At 41.5% G+C, this 25622-nt stretch overlaps 1 protein-coding gene across 8 annotated transcripts in view; it reads left to right on the top strand.

The window, feature by feature from the left end:
* Positions 1-25622, top strand: part of LOC145413381 (uncharacterized) — a 1646837-nt gene that overhangs the window by 1166104 nt on the left and 455111 nt on the right. For all 8 annotated transcript variants that reach the window (XM_080283066.1, XM_080283067.1, XM_080283065.1 and 5 more), the window contains 2 exons: positions 7567-7755; positions 23840-24025. In XM_080283066.1, coding sequence (XP_080139192.1) covers positions 7567-7755; positions 23840-24025 — 375 coding nt within the window. The remainder of the gene's footprint in view (positions 1-7566; positions 7756-23839; positions 24026-25622) is intronic.

Below are 25622 nucleotides of genomic sequence, written 5' to 3'. Positions count from 1 at the left end.
AAGTTGTTAGAAAGGTTTTTGGCAAGGTGCCAGAAGGAGCGGGAAGAATTGAAGTTGGAGAATTGAGAGCATTTAGTATGCATGAAATTACTTTTATCAGAGTGAAGAACAGACTTAGCACGATTCTGGGCAGAAACGTAAAGTTGATGTGATTCAGGGGTGGGTTGGCTCCGATACCTTTTGTAGGCCCTCTCCTTGTTGCAGACAGCATTAAAACAAGCGTGATTAAACCAAGGCTTTCTTGTGTTAATCAAAGAATATGAGAAAGGAACGTATGCTTCCATGCCCGAGAGAATAACCTCCGTAATGCGCAAGGCACACTCAGATGGCTCTCAGCCATGGAAGCAATAATCATTCTAGAGAAAATCAAAGAAGTACTGCCTGAGGGCCTCCTAATCTGTGGCTCCAAAATGCCACAGGCGACGTTTCCCTGGAGGGTCCACAGGCCGTACCGGAATGATAGGACAGGTTAAGGTGATAAGGTTGTGATCAGAGGAGCCCAACAGAGAGAAAAGATTAACAGTGTACGCAGAAGGATTAGTTGTAAGAAGGTCAAGTATGTTGGAGCTCTCTCCAAGGCGGTCAGGGATACAGGTAGGGTGCTGCACAAGCTGCTCTAGGTCATTAAGGATAGAAAAGATGTAGGCTTGTTCACCAGGTGGATCAGTGAAAGGAGAGGAGAGCCAAAGGTGGTGGTGAACATTGAAATCTCCTAGAATGGAGATTTTAGAGAAAGGAGAAATGGATAGAATGTGTCCATCATAGAAGATAGTCGAAGAATTTTTGATAGTCAGTAGAATTAGGGGATAAGTAAACAGCACAGATATATTTAGCTAGAGAATGACAGGAAAGCCAAAGCCAGAGTGTAGAGAATTCAGAAGAATCGAGTTCAGGAATGCAAGAGCAAGATAAGTTAGCGTATATATACACAACAGCCACCTTTGGCTTTGAAATGAGTATAGAGAAAGTAGGAGGATACAGAAAAGGGTTTGCTGTCAGTTGCCTCAGACAGCTGAGTCTCAGTCAGGAAAAGGTGAGGTTTAGAGGAGGAGCGGTGGTCTTCAGCAGAGCGAAAGTTAGAGGAAAGGCTGCGAATTTTGCAGAAATGAAGAAGAAGAGGGTCAGACAGTCGCTCCAGGCACCTCGAGCCGTCACCGGGAGAGGGGCGGAAGGTGGGGGCATTTATGGCCCCACCCTCTAGGGACTCCGAGGCTGGGTGATGAGACGCCATAATTTTTTTTTTTTTGAATTTTGGAAAAGGAAGTGTAATGTGTACTGTGCATGTAGTTTGCTGTAGATGGAGAAATTTGTGTTGGAGAGGTTGCTGGCCTACTCTCTGTGTAACTGAGACACTGAAAAAGTTCAGCAAAGGGGGATGGTCAGGAACTAGTCCTGAGGGCTGATAAAACAGGAGCTCGAGCACTCCCTATCATCAGCTTTCCATCCACCTCGGGAATACTGCCTTGCTCGACTGGTGGTACAGTCTACTCCTACACACACACACACACACACACACACACACATATATATATATATATATATATATATATATATATATATATATATATATATATATATATATCATCATCATCATCAGCCGTTTGAGTATCCACTGTAGGACCACTCTATCCTGACTGAAGTCGGGACGATACAGCCAATGTACCTCTACCAAGTGGCTTAGGCCAAGGCCGCCTCTATGTGAAGGCCTGAGTGTGAGATTGGCGACGTCACAGGGTGGGTCCGATCGCCGCGCCGCGCCGCCACTCTCTTGCTACTGTTGCTCGTGCACTTACCTCATTCCTTCATCTTACATTTATTGACTACTATCTTATAACTCTTTCTGTCAGCACTTATCTCTGGCAAGTATGATACTTTTCATTACCCGGTAGGTTAGGTTACACTGACATTGTAAAGGAAATTAATAATGCTACTGAAGCTTAGCATTTTTATCCTAAGGAGTGATAGCAATGGGTGTACAAATACTGTGTGAAGAGAAACATAGAACTTTACAAAACAGAAACAGCCTAGTCATATCTAGTTTACTCTGACAATCAGAAAGGAAAGAAACAAAGAACAAAAAGAAATGAAAACTTCTATAGTGTAAGTTATGTCAAAGTTGGTATCACCTAGAACTTGTAGGGATGCCACCAGCTTATTTTTAGGTATTTCAGAAAGCTAACTACGTTTGGCTCGGTGAACAACTTAAGTATAGTTACTAATTATCAAGGGTTACTCTGCTATTAGTGCCTTGCTGAAATCAACTACCATTTCCTTAGTTTTGCGGACACTGAGCTCCAAGAATTTGCCCTTGCACCATTTAGTAAAATAGTCTAGTTCCTGTCTGCAAATAAGATAACTGTTCTTGCAAAAAGAAACTAACGCAGTATCATCAGCATACTGTAGGCTACTTTAAAAGCCTGCAGGAGTTATGTACACATCTACAATCACTTGTACCATATAAGAGTAATCATAAGTCGTGATAGCACACAACCTAGCGGGGCCCCTGTGTTTACAACTGTTTTGAATTTTTACCCATAAATTTCACATACAGTACTTGTACTGGGGTATGTGGAATCATGAATCCACAAGATAAGAGTTGACATTCAATGAAAATAGTTTCTTCATCAAAAGATGGGGCTGTATGGTGCTGAATGCTCTTGAAAAAACAACAAATCATATTATTGCAAAGTACTTAACTGATCTGGTGCTGACATATTCTATAAAGTTTAGAACAAAATTAATGAGTGATAGCGTAGCATCTTCAATACACCTTTTCTGTCTAAGCAAACTGTAAAGTATCCATATTATATTTAACCTGCTCATACAAAAATTTGTTGAAATCATGTTCAAGACATTTGATAATATTACATGTCAATGCCACTGGTTGATAATCATTATGGAATTTTGGTGTCCTGGTTTTTGGAACAGGAACTATCTCAGAAATTTTCCAGTCTCGGTATGTATGCCCCGTTTAGAGAGCATTGGAATATTTCACACAGAATTGGAGCTAGTTGTTCCTTACAGAAAGAAACCGCCTTTGCACTTATTTTATCAGGTCCAGCCACTTTACTACATTTCACCCTCTTCAAGCTGTCCACGATGTCATTCTGAATTAAAACTATTTGCTCATCATTTTTTGTTTTCAAGAATTCAGAGATGGTGTGTTGGTGTAAGGAAAAGTCATGGATGTCAAACCTACAACAGAAGTTATTTAGGTCATTACCATAATATTCAGGATTCTGTACATCCGGCATGCCTGCTTTCTTTGTAAAACTAGTGATTTTCCTAAGACCGCTTCAAGCTGCCTTTGTGTCATACCTACATAGGTTTTTAATTTTGTGCACTTTTTTTTTTTTTTTGCATTAGACAATCATATCAATTTTTTTACTGTAAGGTTTTTAAATTTGTCCCATCGTTGCCTACAACACAACTTTTTTCTCATTCAGCAATTGTTTAAGTTCATTTGTAATCCAAGGTTTATGTGGGTAACATTTCACTATTTTACTCTGAACCACAATACCAGCACAGAAACAAATGTATGAATTTAGGAAATCAACATTGTGATCAGGACTAGCATTTACATCATACAGCACACCCCAGTCAGCATGATCTGAACAGCCCCAAAGAGCTTTACACTTTCACATGCATCTCCACTCCATGTCTGGAAAGATTTCACTACAGGTTTGGAAGTTTTTAGCTTTTGCTTACAAATGAGTGTTAATTAACAGAGACATATCATGGTCCGATAGTCTTAACGGTTTGAGTTTTTTTAGACACTCTTGTTAATGTCATAACAGTGATTCAAGATATTCTCACCTCTTGTAGCAATATGAGTATATTTTTGGTAATGAGGAATACAGTTCTCAAAATGTGAGCCATTAAAATTTCCTGTTATTACTTTAACTGCATCTGGAGAACTAGATTGAATCTTGCACACGTCATCATTCAGGTGTTCTTCAGCAGTTATCACATTAACACCAGGTGGGATGTATACAAGTATTAAGATAGAATGGCCTCAAAGACAATGACATAAATTCAATATTGTCATTACAGACCTTGTTCACAAGTTATATCCCTGCACCATCGATTGTTAACATAAGCACAAACACCACCACCACCGTTTTTTCCAAGTTACAGGTATGTTGATCTGTCACTTCTAATTAATTCAAAGCCATCTAATTGATAAGAAGAGTCTTGGTCATTCTCTGTGTCAAGCCAAGTCTCCGTTAAGCAGATAGCTGATGTTTTTCAAGATGCATAATTCCATTTGCACTGGGCCGCCAGTTCATCCACTTCATTCCTTACTGAGTGGACATTGCCTGACACATATTGGTAAGAGGAAGTTTGGAACCCCTCCTTCTGCACCGTACTCTTACCCTGCAACGCCGTCCTCATTTTCTTCAATACACAGTACGTTTGACCATCTCAGGAATTCCATTTAGGGTTGTCGTACCAAGTGAGGCCAGAGACAGAAGTTCGTCACGGCTGGAAACGAGCCGCCCATCGTTGTTTACATTCAGCCCGCCATTCCTGCCAGCTGACAGGGACGCCTTACTAAAAATTATACCTCCCAGCACAAACTGACAAAGTAATGGCAAAAATCTTGTTCAGCATGATCACTAGTCACATACGTATTGCCTGGTATATATGGAGACACCTCAAGCCATGAAAAATTGCTTATAAACTCATAAAAACAGGGGAGCTGGAAGACACAGTGGTCACCCCTCCGACTTCCACTAACGGACTCCCCCTGTGACGTCATCACCAGTTGCTGCCATTGAACTCAGGCCTTCACATATAGAGGGCCTTGCTTAGGCTGTCTGGTAGAGATTGTACTGTATGTAGGGTGAGAAGTGCTTGTATGTGTAATTGTAGTGTTGGAGTGGCTTTGGATGTATGTGTAGTCTGTGAACCAAGTGTAATCGGCCCGCGCAAGCCGACTGGGTGCAAGCATACTTTTATAGTAAGCGACACTGGTTCAAGCACAGTACCTCGTGTCCGCCAATGCAGTACATGGCCCGGTGAACACTCCCAAAGTTTAGTACCCTGGCGGAGTGCGAACCCTGGCTCACTCATGTAAGAAATGCACACTCTACCACAGAGGCTCCATATATATATATATATATATTCACCAATTTCTTCTGTCACAGACCATTCAACGATAAACGCTTCTTTTATTATCATTTTCCTTCTTGTTCCCTCAGTATTATATACACCTAAGTCCTTTATTTTCTTGCCAGTCTGATAATCATTTTGTTCCCACAGACACTCAAATACTTTATATATTGATTTTGTTCTTATAGACATTTTACTCTCTCAATATTAAACAAAGAAATTCAGTTCTTATGTTCTTATCTGTTTCTCGTGTTGTTGTTTCTTCAACACTAAAATCAGACAACAACATCCGTTTTCTCATCAGTCTCTTTTTGCCATGCTTCCATATATACATTTTACTAACAGGTAGATACTGCCTGATTCTTATATTGCCTTCAATGCTACTAATATTCCTATCTCTAGAAGTATTGAAATTCTCGGTGTTTCACTTAATAATACCCTCAGCTGGACCTCTCATGTTAGATCACTTGCTAAACCTATTCAAAGAAACTTGGATTATTGTACAGAATCCGTAACTTCTTTGCTGACGAGCGGTTAGCTATAATTTACAAGAGTCATGTGAGGTCACAGCTGGAATATTGCTCACCCTTGTGGAATGAAAGTGGAAATGTTGCACTAAAACAACTGGACGAAATTCAAAATAAAGCTGTTAGAATTATAAATAACCCTATTATGAATGAACTGCCTCCCCTATAAGAAGGAATGTTGTCTTTCTTACATTATTTCACAGATACTTTTATGGCAAATGCTCTGACGAAGTTGCATCCATTGTACCACCTCTCCACGCCTCCCACGCTGCACGGGCATCTGGTAGTGCTGACGACTGTCACACTGCCATATTGCAGAACTTCTGCCTATCAGAAATCTTTTACTCCTCAAACTGATCTCTTTTGAACTCGCTTCCCCAGAGTGGTTCCCCCTCCCCCAGACTTCAACCTACAGCTGTTTAAGTACAACTGTTACAGATTTTTTACGAATGGAGGACAACCGTAATCTGGTGTATGGATTATATATATTTTTATTCCTTTGTTTCTCCTTCGTCTATTTTTTTCAGTTATTTAAAAAAAAAAAAAAATAGTATTAAACACACATAGCTGCTTCACTTAATATCAGTTTCTTCTCATTGTTCCCCCAGTAACACTTATTTTATTACACTGAAGCGAAAACTGGAGTTATGCTCTGCACAATGTGTGTGTGTGTGTGTGTGTGTGTGTGTGTGTGTGTGTGTGTGTGTGTGAAAATAACTGAGTTGAACCAAACTTGGCGGAAATCTTTGCGGTCAGCCAAGAGGTCGACATATTATTTACCAGAATAACAGATGAAACGGTAAGGCCACAGGGCCAGATCAAAGTGTAACCCAGCAAAAGCACCACAAACAGTTTTTACTTGATTTAGGCTAGACCTAGTGGAAGGGTTGTGGGTATGGCAAAGAACAAAGTTTGTATTTGAAAACAATCAAGTCAAGGGTCCAGGTCACAGGACAAGGTGAATAAAATTACTAAAACAGTTCTGATCTGATATGGACCAAACTTGACAGGAGAGTTGAGGATCAGCCAAGGGGTTGACCTATCGTTTTGAGAGCAATAAATCAAAAGTCAAGGTAAAATGGTTTAGACCAGACTTGGAAGAGGAGTTCAGAGTAAAGAAACGATAAAGGGATTCTGTTTTAAGGAAATCAGTCTAAGGCAGTCTAAGGCCAATGGCACAGGTAAAGGTCAAATGTCAGTGTCACAGGGCAAGTGCAATTCACACAGATCTGATCTGATTTTAACCAAACTTAAAGGAAAGTTGAAGGCTGAGACATATTTAAGTAATTAGATATACTGTAGGGAACAATTGGTTAAAGGCCAAGGTCACAACGACATATTTACTCGTATGTTCGTCACTTAGACCAGTTGGTGGGGGCGGGTGTTGCACTCTGAGAGCTCCTTATTATTCTCTCTCTCTCTCTCTCTCTCTCTCTCTCTCTCTCTCTCTCTCTGTATTAGGAATAATCTTGTCATTTTCACTTAATACCGGGTATTTTCCTGTCAGCTTTATGTTGCGTAGAGACGTCAGTTGATGTCGTTGCTCTCAAAGTGTTATTCATATCCATTTCTCCTTTTCCATGTTTAAAGAGGTCCATTTATTTCGTTGTCCCCCAATATTTATTTTTAGATTTTTTACTGTCACTGACAAGGATGCCCGCCAATTTGCCAGTTTGATCTCGTTTCCGTATTTTTTCAGTTTTTTTTCTTATTAGTATTTTTTCCTTAAAAATTTTTACTTGCCCACAGACATCCATTACCTCCTTGACCTCTCAATACTTTTCTTTCATTTTACTATTCACAGATGCCTTGTTGTTCATTTATTATTTTCCTATCAACTTCCTCTTTTCGTTGGTCAGAGACGCTCCTTTACTTCACTGTCCCTCCAGTATTTTTCCTAATACTTTCTTATCATTGCCCACAGACGCCCTACTACTGGCCATCGCAGACCCACAGCGACGACACGACTGACTACGCCATCTACCTGACAAAGCGGGCGTCACGGAACAAACAGAAACATGCGCTCGAGGACTATGAGGTGGATGCATACAATCGGCTCAAGAAGGCTCTGGCGCATAGATGGGACTTTATCACCATGCAGGCGGAGGAGCAGGTGAGAGAGAGAGAGAGAGAGAGAGAGAGAGAGAGAGAGAGAGAGAATCGCATATCTTCCTCTCCTTTCTAGGTAATCTGGCCTTAATATCTAGTATTATAGTCTCTAATTACATTAACTTAAGAGCAGGATTGCAAAACATAATGATCTCTTTCAACCTCTGACAATCGGCCGTACAAGAAGACAAATAAAAACTAGAAAGAACTGAGAGAGCGCATATCTCTGCCAATGTCATTGCAGGATCTGGATTCGGATCCAAAACAAAATTTAATATATTCTCTTTTGGTCCATGGCCCACCCTTCCACAAAATTTCAAAATTTCATTGAAATTCACTGAGAACGTCTGAAGATATCGTGTGGATAAACAAACAAAAAATTCCTGGATCTGGATGATGATCCGGATCACCACCAATATCCAATGGGTTGTTCCTTGGGACATACACTAATCCTCCAAAGAATTTCAGCAAAATCTGTTTACAGCTTTTTTAGTAATCCTGTTAAAAGACAAACTGATAAACCAACGCCAGCAAAAGCATATCCTCCTTGGGGGAAGTAACGAAACTCACAACTAAAATGTCTGGAGGAAACTTTGCAGAACGCAATAATGTAGTATTATATTTGTATCAGATAACAAAGAGCGTTATCTTGTAACATAAGAACTAATAGTACAGATCAAGCACTTAAAATTTAGCTCAAGAAAATTCGTCCATGTCATAATCGCCTGTATTAAAAAAAAAAATGTTAAAGCATATTGTTCCCTTTTCGTCAGTGATGTCCAGTGGTGTTTAGGTAACTAATAGCTCGCAGTAGTCTATTCCGAAATAAGCTTTTGGATGTGCTTTCTTCAGCCTTTCTTTTTTCTTTTCTTTTATTTATAGTCTTTCCTTTTCAGTGATAGCATCGTCGGTGAAGAAATATTCGCCAACATCTACGGCAGCTCTGTGTCCTTATAATTATAAGCTATTCTCACCTGTGGGTAGGCTATATTATAATAAGAAGGGGCAAATATAAGTGATTTGTCTATGAGAGATTTGTCTTTACATTATCAGTTCCTATGACTAATTTGAAGCTATGTATTAAACTCCCTCTCAATCCATGTTTAGATAAGAAGCAGAGATCAAGTTTAATCTGTCATCATATGACTTGTTCCAAATCAAAGAAATTCATTAATTTGCTCTACACTGCACAAGCTATCATTTTGTTGTGGCCTTACACACTGCACTGTTTTTTCAAATGCGGTCGTAACAATCTTTTAAATTATTGGATAACAACGTCCTTAGGTTTAAAAGTAAAACTTATGTTGAAATGTCCGCCCAACACGGAACGTAGCAGGCGGAGCCTGGCCCGAGTGAGTTAAGTGATAACTCCCTTTGATAAGAATATTCGCATATGTTTTAAATCATATTTATAGTTATGGTGTATAAATTCCGTATATTAAGTGTCCTTCTGCATTGCTTTTGTCCAGCTTTAGTCTCAGACTGTTCCGGGGCCAGGTGCTCGAATCTTTTCACCCCGTTCTGTCTGCAGTATCCTCCTTCACGAGTCCCTCGATGTCCAGATCCTCTCTTAAACAATTTATCCACTTCCTCCTTGGCTTGCCTCTTGCCTGCTTCCTCTAGTTTTCATTTCTATCACCATCTTGGCGCTTCCTCGTTGTCCCGACATGGCCAGATGACCTCGTTCTCATCTCTCTCATTTTTCTGCCACATCCACCTCCTGATTTCCTTATTTCGCAGTCTGTTTTGTGACACGCCCAGGATCCATTGTCACTTCCTCATCTTCTTTCCTCTTACCATATCTTCCTCTCCCTTTCCCACACTGCAGCATTCTGTCTCATACACCAATTCAGGTCGTATAACAGTCTTTTATATTTTGAATTTTAGTTTTCTTAGCATCTTTTGATCACATATAACACCACTCATCTCCCATCATTGGATTCTTTGTGTGATCGCCGCCAGTGATCCACCTTCTACCACAGCCTCTGAGCCCATATACCTGATGTTCAACCTGTTCTTACACCTTCTTCCTGATGTCTTCTACTCTCACCCGTATTACTATCTCTTTCCGATACCACCATTTCTGAGTTATCTGTATTCACCTTCAGCCTCCCTCTTGCTACACCCGCTTTCCACTCTTGAATCTTTTTATTCAGCACCATTCATGATACTGCCATTAACATAATAGCATCAAACATCAAGTTCTGTGACACCATGGTCCTCATTTGCTCTTCAAGCATACCCATTCCCACTACAAACAAAAACGGAGTAACAGCTGGTCCTTAGTGAAGGTACACAGTTTTATTCTGAACTACTCTGTTTCTCCAAACTGGATTCGCACTTTCCTGCTGACATAATGATGCACACACCAGTCGCTGTCTTCTACGGCACGCATCACTGGGGCATATCATACCCTTGGTTCAGATTTGAAATATGACAAAATCGAAGTGGCTAATATGTATTCCTATGTAAAATCTAATTTCAAGATTTGTTTATATCCTAGAACCTTTCAAAAAATTACATTTTCATGGTCAAAATCGTGAGTTTCTAATTTGGAAGCTTTCTCACGTGGCCTCAGGGTATTTGAATTACACCAGGCAGCAGTTTTTCCTTTAATTTTTTGAACGGATGCATTTCTGACTTCATCTTAGTTTTCTTAGATGTTTCACTGCTTCTGAGTGTTGAGAAGATGTTTGGGTTTCACATAAAACTAATTTCTTTTCATTTCTTATATAAAAATAGCAGGCTTGGCTCACCGGTTCTTCTCTACTACTCTCTGTGTGCCCTGCTACTCTATTGTGAACCATCAAGAAATGCTACCAGTCGTCGGCAGCTTACGAAAAACTCTAAAGGATGTCATACTTCAACCTAAACACTGGTAGCATTTCTCCATTATCTGCCCTTGCCCTAACCCACCCGTCTCTCCTCTCGTGACTGTACACGAGTTTAAGAAGCAGTTGATACTTCCTGTACAGCTTTCGGACAGGACTGAGTGTGAATAGAGAAAGTGTCCAATTTGAGGGGAGTTTTCCTAAGGATGCTGAGCTCAGTCAAGACCATCTTGCAGGTGAAGATAGGCTCATACATCTCTGACGCCCAGTTGATTAGATACTCAGGTGAAGTGATTTGCAGATTGACTTGTGGATTTTTATGGGGCCTCACTATTGTATCACCAAAGTCTCTTCCTCCTCTGATCTTCTCTATCTGCCTCACACCAAAAGCTCTCTGATGCTCATCTTCACTTCACAGGAATGAAGCCAGAATGTTCTTGGGATGTGCATAAGCTCCACTTATCACTACATCAGAGATGTTCCAGACCTCGGGAGTCTGATTCCTCAGCAGCCTTAGGCATGAACCAACATGCCCAGTACCAAACTTGAGATGATGCTTCACTCTGATGTCGTTGAACATTTTGAAGTAGAAGTCAAGACAAAACTTTACGAGGACCTTGATCCTTCTCAACACCTGCCCCTCAGGTTGTGCTTCCTCGTCCAAAACATCAAGATGGCCTGTGCATTAGTGAGCCGCCTGGACTGGTTAAGAGGTCCACATTTGGGACCAGCAAGCTGTGGACTGAGAACTACAGACTTGATGGCTTTAATTAGAATGTACCAGTTGTGCTGGTCTGTGGAGAGAGATTTAATTATATTTTCTGGCAGCTCTGTGATCTCTTCCGTTCCTTCCACTGGTGATCAGCTGAAGCCAATCTCGAGTTCATTCACTTTCTCAAGGGGTTTCCCAATAGGTCTACTGGAGCCTGACCGGGGAGTAACAGGGCCATCCACCTTGATAATAAAGTCCCTCAGAGAAAGCTTGTTCTTATGAAGCTGAAAGATTATCCAATGGGACTTGCAACCCAGCATCTTCTCCATTAGGGCTATGACACTGCCAGACCACCCTGTGTTGGTATTAGTAGAGTCTCCTCCTATCATTACAAGGCTCTCATCAGGGCCGTGAACCATAAGTCACTCATGAAGGCCCTGAGCGAGCTTATGAGCTGGTTTTTCTCCTTCCTCAGGTTTCTTGGGAGTGAAGTGAAAGAGGTACTTTCCTTGAGGCCTCCCATGTCACAGTGTAATGTTCCTCGATCACTGTGTAAGGATGAAGCCTCCTTGTCACTTCATCATATTTCAACACCTTAGTCTTTCTATCCTGCTTACCACCAAAAAATACACCAAAGATCTTCTCATCTGTCTTCTGGTTGAGTAATTCAACTGATGAGGTCCTTACTTCCTCTGTGGCCCTCCAGACTTTCATGCCATCTATAGCCAAATAAGCCCTGTTTTTAGATAGATGACCAGCCTTGATTAGGTCATTCAGGAAGCCTTTGGCAACTGCAGTTGCCGGGACATTCACAACCTTGTACCTCAGACCTGCTGAAGCTGTACCTTGAATCATGATGTAGTACTATGGAGCAGAAATTTAAGTTTCAGAAGGTATTTCAGCGGGGATGTCCATTGCAGTTGCAGCAGAATCAGTGTTGCCAGAGGTTTCTTTTGTAGCTTTTTTCGAGTCTGGTTCTTCGTCTTTCTTGAAGTCACCCATGAGAAGTTCCTCTTTAGTAGCCTTCTCTTTCTTCTTCCTCTTTACTGCAGCAAATTCTTCAGCCTCCTTCCTCCTCACTGTTTTGATGTCTCCTACTTTCTTTTAAGTCTACAGAAGACATCTGGATTCTTGACGCTTCAGAAGCCTTTACTCTCAGGTATTACAGCCACTCAAGATCCAGTTTAGGAATCTTCACCCCCAAAGGACAGTTACAATTCACATGAGCCTTTAATGAGCATCCTGAGCACCCACTCTCCACTGAGCTGCACAAGAAGATCTGAAGCTTGCAAACACACACTTCACAGAGATAATGTAGATCAGCCATCCTCTTCTCTTTAGTAGCAGACTTAATTCTCACATTAACTCCGTCTCTCATCTCCTTCCACTTCGACAAGAATTTATATTAGAGTGAACTGTCAGTTGTCATCAAAGGCACGGAGAACTTTACATGTGACTTCCTGTACTGAGCTATCACAAGCGAAGCCAGGTCGTCAGTCATCTCTCGCAGAGGGTATTTAGACCATAGGATGTCATCACTGAGAAGCTTTTTTTCCTGCAGAAGTATCCCTCTTTAAAGGACGGCTCTCTAACTTCGCACCTACCTGGGAATACACTCCTTCCCCAGGCCTACAAAATCAGAGAGTTCTGACCTTGTGAAAAATCAGGTTTTAGGGGTGGATTTGCCCATCTTGTCAAGTAACACACCATAAGCTGATCCATTCTATTCTTGCTCCTGCTTAAATCGTAACATACTCATATCAGTGATATACCCTATCCCGCCTAAGCTGATGAAGCTTGTCATTGGGATATTGACTTATCCATCTAAGTTGGCGAAGTTCGTCTCCGTTGTAGGGGCAGAGAGAGGCATAAAGACCCGTTTTTTTTTTCTGATTGGATGATCAATTCCGCAAATTTCATGAGATTTACGGAACTGGACAACCAGTCAGAATGGAGGGGATGATATTACCGTTCTCACAGCCTCCACAACGAAGACGAACTCTGCCAATTTAGACGGATACTTTAGTGTTTCAACACAGAGCAGAAATCATCAATTTTGATCATGAAAATGTTATTTGACTGGAAGGAGGTAGATAATATCTTTCTTAGAAGTACATTTTACGCAAGAATACATATTAGCGTGAATATCGGACTCTGGAAAATATAATATGCCCTAACGCACAGCTTCTGCAAAGTTCAGTAAACTACTTCTTTTGGTAACCGGGCATATGCTTCTTCTTAATCTGGGTACATTTTCTTCCCCTTTTCTTGCATCCCGTATCTCAGTTGCCGGATTACAAATATTGAGTCAGTTGTTCCTTTTCCCACTGAAAATCGAAACTTTCTTTATTATCCTATATCTCAATTTTGAATCCAAATTTCAAACGTTTGTTTTCTTTGAAATTTTGTAAGCTGATACAAATTCGGCCTTTGTCTAAGACTTGGTAATTTCTTCTTGGCAACATTACTGGGAATTTCCGTTAGCCACTCAGCTCTGCTACTGTTTAGATTTTTTAAGTGTTCCGCCACAACTCACGATGGTCGAACTGCATTCCCATTCGTCAATATGCATTTCACTTTCATAACATAAAGCCTCTCCACTGGTCCACTTATGGCTTTCATTTCTTCTAACTCGTCCTAATTTTTAATTTATAGAGCTAGTTCTGCCTTCTCTTCCTTATGAGTATGTCAACCTCTGCGGTCAGTACATGATCGTTTTTGTCGTTACCCACTGCCACCTGTTACATTCCTCTGCTTTTAGATATGCTGTGGTTAGATATTCCGTGTAGCAAATTTTCTCCCTTTTGTCATGCTACTCCTTCCAAGCACATTCTTTGGCCTTTGTTAACTCTTCTTTAGCTATTTATCTACCTATCTATTGCCAGACGTATTAATCCCGTATGGGGTGGCCACAAGCATTGCCTTCATGTAGCTCTGTCCCCCGCCGCTTCACTGCCCTCCCCCCAGGTCACACACCCCCTCTCTCATATACCTCTCCACTCCATCCTCCCATCTCATCCTCGGCCTCCCCCTCCACTCACATACACTCTCCTCGTTAGTCTCTCTCTTTCCATCCTTTCCACATGGCCAGGCCACGGTAATGTATTTCTCCTAACACTTTCTGTCAAATTCACAACCACATCACAACTCTCCTTCACTTCCTCATTTGTCAGTCTGTCTCTCTATGTAACTCCATATGTTCCTCTCAGATAACTCATTTCCACTGCTCTCACTCTTGACTTGTGTTCTTCCAAAAAGGTCCAAGCTTCACTTCCATATGTTAGAGTTGGTATCACAATACTACCATGCAGCGACAATTTTACTTCCATGGTCACTTCCCTATATCTTATCACTGCTTTCAAAGAACCAGCCACCTTTCTTCCTTGTTGTACCCTTTCAAGCACTTCGTCTTCCAAACTTCCATCATTACTCATCACACTACTGAAGTACTTGAGTGCACTCATAATTTTCCATTTCCTCATCATCCAACCTCACTGTACATTCAGTAACTTAATTTCTCATGAAGACCACAACTTTACTCTTCCATACATTCACCTATATATTCCATTTCTTACACACACTCCCAAGCTCATTCACCAAGCCTTGCAGTTCCCCTTCGTCTTCACAATACAATATCATCTGCAAACAATACATGAAGTTTCCAAACGCAGCCCTCTCTCTGTAGGGCCGCTCCAACATCCACTGCTCAACCTTGTATCTCATAACCCCATCCATATACAGACTGAACAACCACGGAGAAATAACACATCCCTGTTTCAATCCAACATTCAGACAAAAAAAATCACTCAGTTCACTATCCACATGCATTGCAGCCTAAAGCCTTGTACACACCTAGATACAAAGTCTAGAGACAGTCGAGCGACTATGTATCTCGACTGTTGCGAGACAATCCAGATACAGACGGGCGACAGTCCAGAGACACACTGGAGACAAGGCAACTTTGTCTCTGGATTGTCAAGAGACTGTTGCGAGACGGTCGCTAGACATTTCTGCTACTTTCTCGCTGGACTGTTGCTAGACAATCGAGAGACAGTCCACCGACTTTGTAGCGCGTCCGTGATTGAACCATCCACCACGTGAATTTTGAAATATCAGTTTACAACCAACATTTGTCATATTAAACTCAAGAAGTGATATTCCAGTCACAGGCAAAGTGTACATGTGAAGATATACATTTATGGACGAATATATATATATATATATATATATATATATATATATATATATATATATATATATATATATATATATATATATATATAATATATATACCGTATATACCGGTATATATTTATATATATTTCATTTCATTCATTCATCACCCAATCCTACAGTACATTGCCCCATGAGGAGCGTAGGAGTTCGGGGCTAGGCAAGTTGGTCCTGATATTTAAGATGACAGTGACCAGCCTCACTCATCCCTGAGTGGCATTACCGTACGTGAGCAGTAAACCCCAACCATCCCTTGGATATAAACCCTCACCGGCTCAATCCGATTGGAGCGCCGTAATTACTCACTAAACCACCAGGCGCCAAAATTTGGTTATATGGTTACCACCCAGCGTAGAAAATGGTTTCCCCATTCCATTTCTCCACCTCCCAAATCTCTCTTCAACGATCTACTCATTCTCTGCTGTCATCACTGAGTTATCAGCATACTACATCCCCATTATGGTCAAATGAAACAGCTTCACGTACCATGATCCATATATACCGAGAATATTAAAAAGAAAATTTGACTTTCTGTCTGCCCTCTGTGGAAATCGAGGGAGATGCATACAGAAATCTCTAAGCAGCTCCAACAAGTATACGGTAACTCTTTACAACAAATTTAGATGTGTACGTTACAGTTGGAAAAGTGGTGCCCTTGACAGCCAAGATTAGAACTAATTAAAAGTAATCAATTCAACATGGTAGAAGCATGGTAGTCAGTTATCATTTTTGTTACTTCTACAACAATATTATAATAGCTAGTGATGTGGAACTGAACCCGAACCTGAACCCGGAACCGCCGAACCGGCATATTTTTGAGGAGCTGAAACGGAAATCGGTAGTTTTTTGGCTGTTCCGGTTCCGGCAATCATTATTGTTTTACATTATTGAGGAGCAGCCATAAAAAGTTAAATAAATAAAAATTTCTTCATCAACTCGAAAGAACACACTAGTACAGTATAATCTCTCTCTCTCTCTCTCTCTCTCTCTCTCTCTTATCACACACCAATCAGCTGACAATGAATTAAGGATGGGTAGAGTGACAGAGTCGAACACATATGAGGTGCTGAGTTCATTACCGGGCTAAGCGCCAAAATAGCTGCCAAGCACCTACACCTACCAACAAGTAGCTAAACCATCCCTCTATAAGTTGGAAGTAAAAAAGATGCTAAGAAACAACCTACAAAGGGGTCAAAATCCTGGTTAAGTAGATATGTGTGTTACACTCTCGCGCCACGCAGCAAAAAAACGAGTTTGGTTCCGCACTAGTGCTCAAGGTGGGCAACTGGGTCCAGAATTCTGCCAGCTGTATGGTCGCTTTTCCTATGAGTTCAGCCTTTCCTATGTTCCTTATGTCGACTCGCTGTGGTGTTGAAGCAAATAAGAGAGCATTACCAGACTATATCCCAGCCCCTTTCCTTACCCCCCTTGAAGCTGGCCAATCAGATAGTCGGGCTGCACTGCAGCTAGCCAATAAGCTGACACCTGACACTACTCCCACCAGCAGCTGTAGTGCATAGCAAGTTGCTGCTTTCTCATTATTATTATTATTATTATAATATTTTTAACCATTATTACTATTATTATTATTGCCATTGTGTTTGTGAAGTTACTGGTACTTGTGGCAGTGTTTTTTTTCTTTTTTATTCAGGTTACAGGTTCATTTTTTTTATGATTCAGGCTAGAGGGGTTTTCTAATAATGTCCTCATACATTGAATGCTGTCTTACTTTTATATTATTATCAGCAGTATAATAATACATTATGTTTTTCTTGATGTTTGTGATGTGGTTCGTGTTTACTGGAGGTTAAAAACTCCGAGAAAAACACGCACAAAATTTCCGACCTTTCAGCTGCTATTATTGTGAAAATAATAATAATTATGTCACAGAACTTTGATTTTATCCACAGTATGATACTCCTGGGACATTATGCCAATATATTATTGACATCGTATGATGTATTTCTGTAGTTATTAGTAAGATAAAAATATTTCCTTGGCCAATCAGTCCAGCAGTGGGGGGCAGAATTTTACTTCTTCACATGATATCATCATGATTAATGACAGATAGAGCAAAACAGAGGTTATTGCAATAAAGAAAATACCATAAGCTACATTAAAAAAAAAAAAAAATAACACAAGCAACTACCGAGATATCAAAGTTTTGAAGTTGCCAGACTTTAATTGCATTTTCTGGCGTTTTGTACTTTTGGCGCTTAGCCTGGTAATGAACTCAGCACCTCATATGATATTATTCTTCTTGTCCGGTCCTTGACGTGTATCATACGTGAATGTGAATCATCCTGTTCATCTTCTCGGTCCACTCGTGACTCCACACATCATATGGTTGAGCCAGTTCCCCTCCAGTCACTGGTTAAGCCGGACTGCTGCTGCTGCTTCTATTTCAATTCCTTTTTTTTTTTTTTTTTTTTTTTTTGTGGTTTCAACTTTCTGGTACTGTACTTTATCTTAATTTATTGAGCAAGAAATTATTTGGTAGTACAAAATATCCCCTAATCGTATATTCCTAGCTGAGTTTCCCCTGTTTAGGAACCAGTTCCAGAACCAGTTCTGGAACCGACATACTGTTACAGGAACTGAACCCGAACCCAGAGCTAATTAGTTGCAGTTCCACACACTGATTATAGCTACACCCACCTCAAAAAGTTTTGCAACTCTCATTCTTCAGGGATAGGGACAAAGTTTTGAATGAAGTTTCGCACTTTCCTATGTATGAAATTCACCAATTCATGTTTGACTGTTCATGGTGACTTGCCTTGTTCCACTGTCACGCTGCCTGCCACAAGCTTTCAGTGCTCTCGGAGCTTCCAACACAGGATGGTTTATGTACATTGTTTCTAGTCCTGTCCACCTGGTTTGTAATTGTGTGTGTGGGGAGGGATGGACCTCCCAATTTTTCCCAGTCCTTGTTCAAGATGCCTAAGAAGAGCATTTCATGTAAGGAAAAGGCCAGAGTTCCCACTTTACAAGACAAAAAGTTTCCTGTTAAAGAAGCTGCCAGACTGTAAGTGCAATGCTGCAGACTAAAAGCTGCACTAAGTGACCTGCCAATTGTCCATTTTCAGCCAATAAATCCATGTTCTGGTTGACTATACAAGACTTCTAAGGTCACAGAAATCTTCTGAGGCGGTAAGTACTCAAGACCCCGAGCAGGACAGCAGCAGAGTTACAAAGAAACTACTCTGATATCCTGGGAAATGTATCACATTACATTCTTACATCATCTAAAAACATGAAAGATGAACTGGTGGGCTGCCATGATGCCAGGAAAAATGCACAAGGCTCATCTTGAATTTGCCAGCAGATATCACCCTTGGGCACCAGAGTAATGGGCATGTCACGTTGTGTGATGAGAGCTCATTCCAGTGTGCTAAAGTGAATGGTGCTAGGGTAATTCGTCCTTGAACAGTCAGCAGGTAGAAACATTAGTATACCAAGAAAGCTATGAAATGCCCAAACTTTGTTATGATATTGGGCCTTTTTAGTGGTGTTATGGGGAGACGTAACTTTGCATTTCCTCCCACAATGTTACAGTGAACAGCAATCAGTATTTACAAGTGTTAGTATTTGTGTGCATTTTATAATATTCATGGTTGTAACATCTTTTAAACAGGATGGTGTAACATGTCATTGGTCTATAAAAGTGTTCAAGTGTTTATACAATAACAATATTCATAGTACTGTATGTAATGGCAGAACAGCCAAGACCTGATTCCAGTTTTAAGTGCTTGGTTATACATAAAACAGAACCATAATTCTCAGGACAACATCATCTGTGCCCACCTAACAAAAGCCATCAAGAAGATGGGGATGCAGGACTAAAGCGTGAAATACTTTCAGTCTGTCCATTTTCATGCCAAATGGTCATAAACAGTAAAGCCTATATCATATCATCAGTTAGCCACTACTATAGTTAGCAATAACATAAATTTTTTTATGAGATAAAAATAATTGTTTGAAAAATAAAAATAGCGTATTGCAATGGCCTACATTTTGAAGTGGATGTACAAGTCAGATGGGTGGATGGATTGGTAAGATGGGCAGGGTGGGTGGGTAGTGGGAAAATAGATCTGTGGTAAACATATCCCTGGGGAAACGGGCACAAGGAGGAACGTAGTTTCACTGGGTAAAGTGGAACCCTGGGAATCATTTCCCACAGGGGGAGTGGCCATCCAGAGTCCCAGGCAATGCTGGTATTCACAGTCATGACGATTTATCCGGGCAATGCCGGGTACCTGTTAGTAAACAATAAGGGGCTTACACTGATCCCTAATGCACACCAATGTTCATGGAAAATGCAGTAATCTCTCAATTGTCCAGACAGCCATTACCCAGACACTGTGATCTGGCTGTTTGAAACAATTATTTGTACATTTTTTCATAATATCAGGACAAAATGCTTGCTGCCATTCAGAAATCATGGTTGCACGAAAACTTTCCACCTGGACAGGCGAGAATAGCCCGGTGGTGCCACCATGGCTGGCTAGTTAGTTTACCCAGCTTCTGCCAGAGACCCCCTCAATCAGTCTCAGTTCTCAGTTCCCACACGGAGACTGTGTAGTGGGCAGCTCCACCCCAGACAGTTATTATGGTGGCATAGGTGGCTTTTGCAATGGTTCCCTACCTGCTTCAGGCCTTGTTATTCCTTGCATGCCTCTTCCTAGGATGTGTGATGATGGCCCTTCCAACAGGGAAAAAGGAGAGGGTAGTGATGACTCTGGAGAAGAAGCATGAGATCCTGAGCAAGACTGATGCAGGATGGTCCACTTCCTGCATCTTGAAGTATGACCTGGCCCGCTCAACCTTACATGATATCAGGAAAGCCCATGACAAACTCGCCCAGTACACGTCAGACTTCGGTGAGAGGAAATGACACAATACCGAATGGAAGGCTATGAGGTCCCAGCTTTCAAGGCATCCGAAGGTTGGTTGTTCAGATTCATACTTCAACATGGCCTTAATAAGTTGTAAAACCCATGGCAAATCTTTGGACACTACTGTGGTGGGAGTGGAGGAATTTCACCAGAATTTGCTAAACTTGATTGAGAGGGAGGGCCTCGCTCTTGGTCAAGTCTATAATGCTGACGAAACTGGCCACAATCGTTCAGTGCCCGTGAACACTCTGGTGAATGTGTGCCTGGCCACAAGTTGCCTAAGCAATGGTTATCTGTGTTGTGCTGCACTAATGCTGATTGGATGCATCAGCTGAAACCTGTTGTTGTTGGTCGTGCAAAACAGTTCAGTTGTCTTCCTGGGCTTATAGATGTCCTTTCTCTTGTGTGGTAGCATTCTGCGATGGCTTGGTTTGCCTCCAAGATCCTCACAGATTGGCTCTGCAGGCATTTCATCAAGGAGGTCATCCGTTAGCAAACGAAGGAACTTGGAATCCTCCGTGACCAGGTATAGGCTCTTCTTCTCGTGGACAGTGCCCCCACACATCCCTCCAGGAAGGAATTGGTTGCAGATGACAGTTGCATTATGTGCATGTTTTTGCCACCTAAAACCACTGCTATGATTCAACCATTGGACCATGGTGTGATCGAGGCCATGAAGAGACTCTACTGACAGAGGTTCCTCGATGAGGTGATGGTTTTTCTCGAGGATGAGGATAAACAGAGTCGGGGGCTGGACACGTGATGGCAGAGGACACTGGAAAACCGGTGGTGCTACAACCTCAAGTTTGCTGCATACAACTGGGCTAGTGCATGGAAGGAAGTCTCTGAGAAAACCCTCGAAAGTGGTTGGTCTCTTCTCCTTCAGGGACACGAGAGCAGACACAACTTTCTGGGCTTTGACGTGAATGACTTCCATACTCGCCTTCATAATGCAGGTGAGGCTGTGGATGTAGATGACGTCCAGGAATTATTAGACAACGATGGGAACGATCCCTGCCTTCAGTTTATGTCAGACATCGAGATCACCATTTCTGTTGCTACTACCAGCCAGAAGAGAGTGACAAGGATGAAGAGGATGACGTGGATGACCTGGAGAACTGTAGTACTCCTGCCATCCCCTGCCAGAGCACATCCCAGGCACTCCTCAAGCAGGTTCCTGAATATACCAAGCACCCAGACTGTGAGAGAGAGATGATTCCTTTTTGTCTTGTGGAGGATCTACATTTTGTCAGCAGAATATCATCCAGTGCCTGAATCGTTGCTCCTATCGCCCGTCCAACGACTCCTTTTTCATGCCTGTGACCCCCACCCACTCCACCTCTGCCACAATCAAAACGTGAAACCACACTTTCAACTAAGGAACCTCAACCTAGCATGTTGTCAACCACTGTGTCTCCCCTGGACATGAGTTTGCAGCTATCTTCTGAGTCACCTGAAGTAGGCAGTCTATCACCATGTCCCACAGCCGCTCTCCTGGGCTGACTGCTGAAGATTCTCCTTGACTCTGACTTAGACTCTTCAGGGTAGGCCAGTACACCACATAGGATGTACCATGCAGTGCAACAGCTTCGCCAGCCACAGTGCTACGGTCAGAGTCAAGGAGCTAGTGGGTTATTCAGCACGATTTCCAGTGAGGAATCGTAAGTGTTCACTTTGATTTTATTTTAGCTTACTCTACTGTACATGATTTTATTCTATTTTACCGTGATTTTATTCTATTTTACCATTATGTTTTGTGTGTCCATTGCATTTTTCTTGTGTAACTGGTTTTCTCATGTTTTTTTTTTTTCATGTCACTGCAGGGTATGGCCTTGCAGTGATGATTGCTTGTCTGCGGTTGATGGTCTGCTTTACCTTGGTACTATAATTGTTTGGCTGTGATTTATAGGTCTGCTTGACCAGACGGAGTAGTGTTAAACAATGGGAAGAAGCATTGTACGATGTACTGTAGTGGCTTTTTACATGGGCTTTCAAAGTTGGATTATGTGCGAATGGGAGCCAGGGGAGAAGTCCATTATCTGGATGGGGCCATTACCAAGACATGCATTTAGCTGTGTTACGTCGGATACTAGAGGGATTACTGGACTCACTTCTGTTCACTCTCTCCTGGGTGAAGCACACTTGTACATTGCCATAATCGATCTAACCAATTATTCTTCAGTTCCAAGTTTTCTCAATGCCCACCTCACCACCTTCTTGGGCACTCTGTCAAGAAACCTCCAAATCATTAAAAACAAAGTACAACTCTCTTCCCATTTATTTTTCCTGAAGCTGTAGGACAGTGAATATTGCATCATTGTCCCCTTTGCTTGTCGTAAACATAAACTGCATCTCATCAATTTTAACTCTTTACAATATTATACCTTCCAGGATTCATCATTACCCTCATTATCTGGTGGAGACCTTTATGCATTTATAATTTCCTCTTTCCAGGGCATCACCCTTCTTGTACACATTTACAGTCACGATTTTCAACCAGTCATCTGGAACAGCACATTAATGTATATAGGATTTACCTACTAAATCTCTGAATATCTTCATCACCTCAGCAATCAACCCAGACACGCCCACTGCCTTCTCCAACTGCATTTTGTTGATTGCCTCGCCCATAGTACCAATATCGATCAAAGGCCAAGGACCATACACTGGATCTGATATCTCCTTTCCAGTCAAACTCCATGTTCAGCAAGTGGTTGTAATGTTCTCTCCAAGCATCCTTAATATCAGCACTATCCACCTCTACCCTTTCCTTCCCACACTGCTCACCTATGATATCCTTGTCTTGTCTTTTCATCTGTTTAGCTACCATGGATACCAGATTCTTTAGACTGTCCAGTAAAAGTCATTGAGACTCAAACTTTGCCCATTATATCTTCTTTCTGGCTCAACGCTTCACTGCCACGTAATGAGTATATTAATCCTGAGTATATAATGGCGTGCAAGGGTTTTAAAATTATCTGCTTTTTCTGGGTAGTGTTTCACTATGACATCCTCTGTGGGTATTGTAGGACTCCACCTCTGCATTTGACATCAGGAGATGGCAGTGCAGACGTTTTGAATATTGATGAGGTGGGCACTTATGACATTTGTTAACGTGATATGGCTGTGATAGTGTGATGCCACATATAAGAGTTTTGAGCATCTAGCCCCAGAATTTATGGTTGAGGGAGGATGCTGGACTGCTGGGTGTGGCGAGTGAGATGGTTAAATCCCCCCACCCATCCTTAATGATGTTTGCAGTGCTTTGTGGGATATCATCTTAATCTAGAATGGTAAGTTTATACTGAATGCCTTTTCTTCTTACGTCTCCCCTGTATCCAACTGTTAAATTTAAGCAGGAGTTACTTGAGTAGTTGTCAGTTTGTTTTCATATTGTAATGACAGTGTGCTTCACAGGTAAAGCTGGCCAAGGACCGGAAGAAGGACGATAAGACAGTGACGGACTCTCAGGAGCGGGCATATTGGCGGGTATACCGGCCCCCTCCAGGCTTCACCAACTGTTTGGAGATGGCCCCTGTTCCTGATAAAACCAACATGGCTAATAGGGTTCGCAAGAAAACCATTGAAGACCTTAAAAAAGATGTGAGTAGGAAAAGTTAATCAACTCCATAAATCAGGTACCTTATGCTTGCTAATCCAAGATGACTTCATTCAACACTGGAAATGCATTTTGTGTTAAGGGGGTTAATGAAGACCATACTTAATCTTTACAGCTTAAAAAAAAAATGAAATAAAGCACCTTGGGAAAGCAAGAATGCAACTTATGCTGAATACTTATTTCTAACTATTGCCAGACGCCTTAATCCTGTAAGGGGTGGCCACAAACAAATCACCTCCATGTCACCCCGTCGCCCGCCATTTCACTGCCTTGCTCCCAGATCACATCCCTCACTCTCATATACTTCTCCAGTCCCTTAATCCTGTAAGGGATGGCCACAAACAAATCACCTCCATGTCACCCAGTCCCCCGCCATTTCACTGCCTTGCTCCCAGATCACATCCCTCACTCTCATATACTTCTCCAGTCCATCCCCCATCTCATCCTTGGCCTCCCTCTTCCACTCTCCTCCTCCACTTCACTCACATACATTTTCTTCATTAGTCTCTCACTCTCCATCCCCTCCACGTGTCCAAACCACCTCAGTGTATTTCTCCTACCGGTTTCTATCACTTCCACATCCACACCACAACACTCCTTCACTTCCTGTTTTGTCAGTCTGTCTCTTCATGTAACTCCGTCCATATGCTACTCTCAAATAACTCATTTCCACTGCTGTCACTCTTGACTTGTGTCCTTCCAACAAGGTCCTAGCTTCACTTCAATACTTATTTAATCATGTGATTTTAGCAAGAATTAATATGAAAAAAACATTACCTGTATCACAGTAAAGGGATGAATGGATATAAGTAAAGTACAGGAGTATACAGTGTGCCATGTTTACAGCATAAAGCATTTAGATTGTGACTTATGACTTAAAGACTGTGGCAAAAGTAATTAGGCTACAGTAAAACCTCCATAAGTCGGAACCCTTTTAGTCGGGAGTACGCTTAAGTTGGCATGGCATATGATATTTGTTGCTGAAAATTATTTATTTTTATTTTTTGAAAATCGTTGTAAAAATCTCAGAAACAAATCCCCTAACTTGTAAAATGTGGTCTAATGAAAACCCACAAGATCACTCAGTGGAAATGGTACAGCAGGTGAATTAGTACACCAGCCCCCTAAAAGTTGCAAGATAAGTAAAAGAACTGGACATGTAACAATGTTTGCCATGCTAGGGTGATCTGCTGTGCACGATGCACTGAACAACACCTACAAAAGGAATGTACTAGTACTTTTCTCCAATGTTCAGATTTGCCTTTGAGAATATTCATCTATCTATCTATCTATTGCCAGAAGCCATAATCCCGTACGGGGTGGCCATTTGACTCTGAGTTATTTGTTTTACAAGGAGGGGCACTAACCCTCCACCAACCCACTTGACACGTAGGGAGCACGTATGGTTTGGTTATATGGTTACCACCCAGCGTTGTAAATGGTTTCTTGACTTACAGGAAACCATTTGGCATGTCACTCAATGTAAAGCCACGTGTAACGGAAAGGAAAGCAATACGTAGTGACTGAAAAGATGGGAGAAATAGGAAGAGAGGAGGGCAGGCACAGAAAAAGAAAGATAAA

Source organism: Coenobita brevimanus, chromosome 96 (genome assembly GCF_032717465.1).
Source record: "Coenobita brevimanus isolate Jiangsu-jjx chromosome 96, ASM3271746v2, whole genome shotgun sequence".
Taxonomy (NCBI): Eukaryota; Metazoa; Arthropoda; class Malacostraca; order Decapoda; family Coenobitidae; genus Coenobita; species Coenobita brevimanus.
This window is presented reverse-complemented; position numbering and strand designations above follow the sequence as displayed.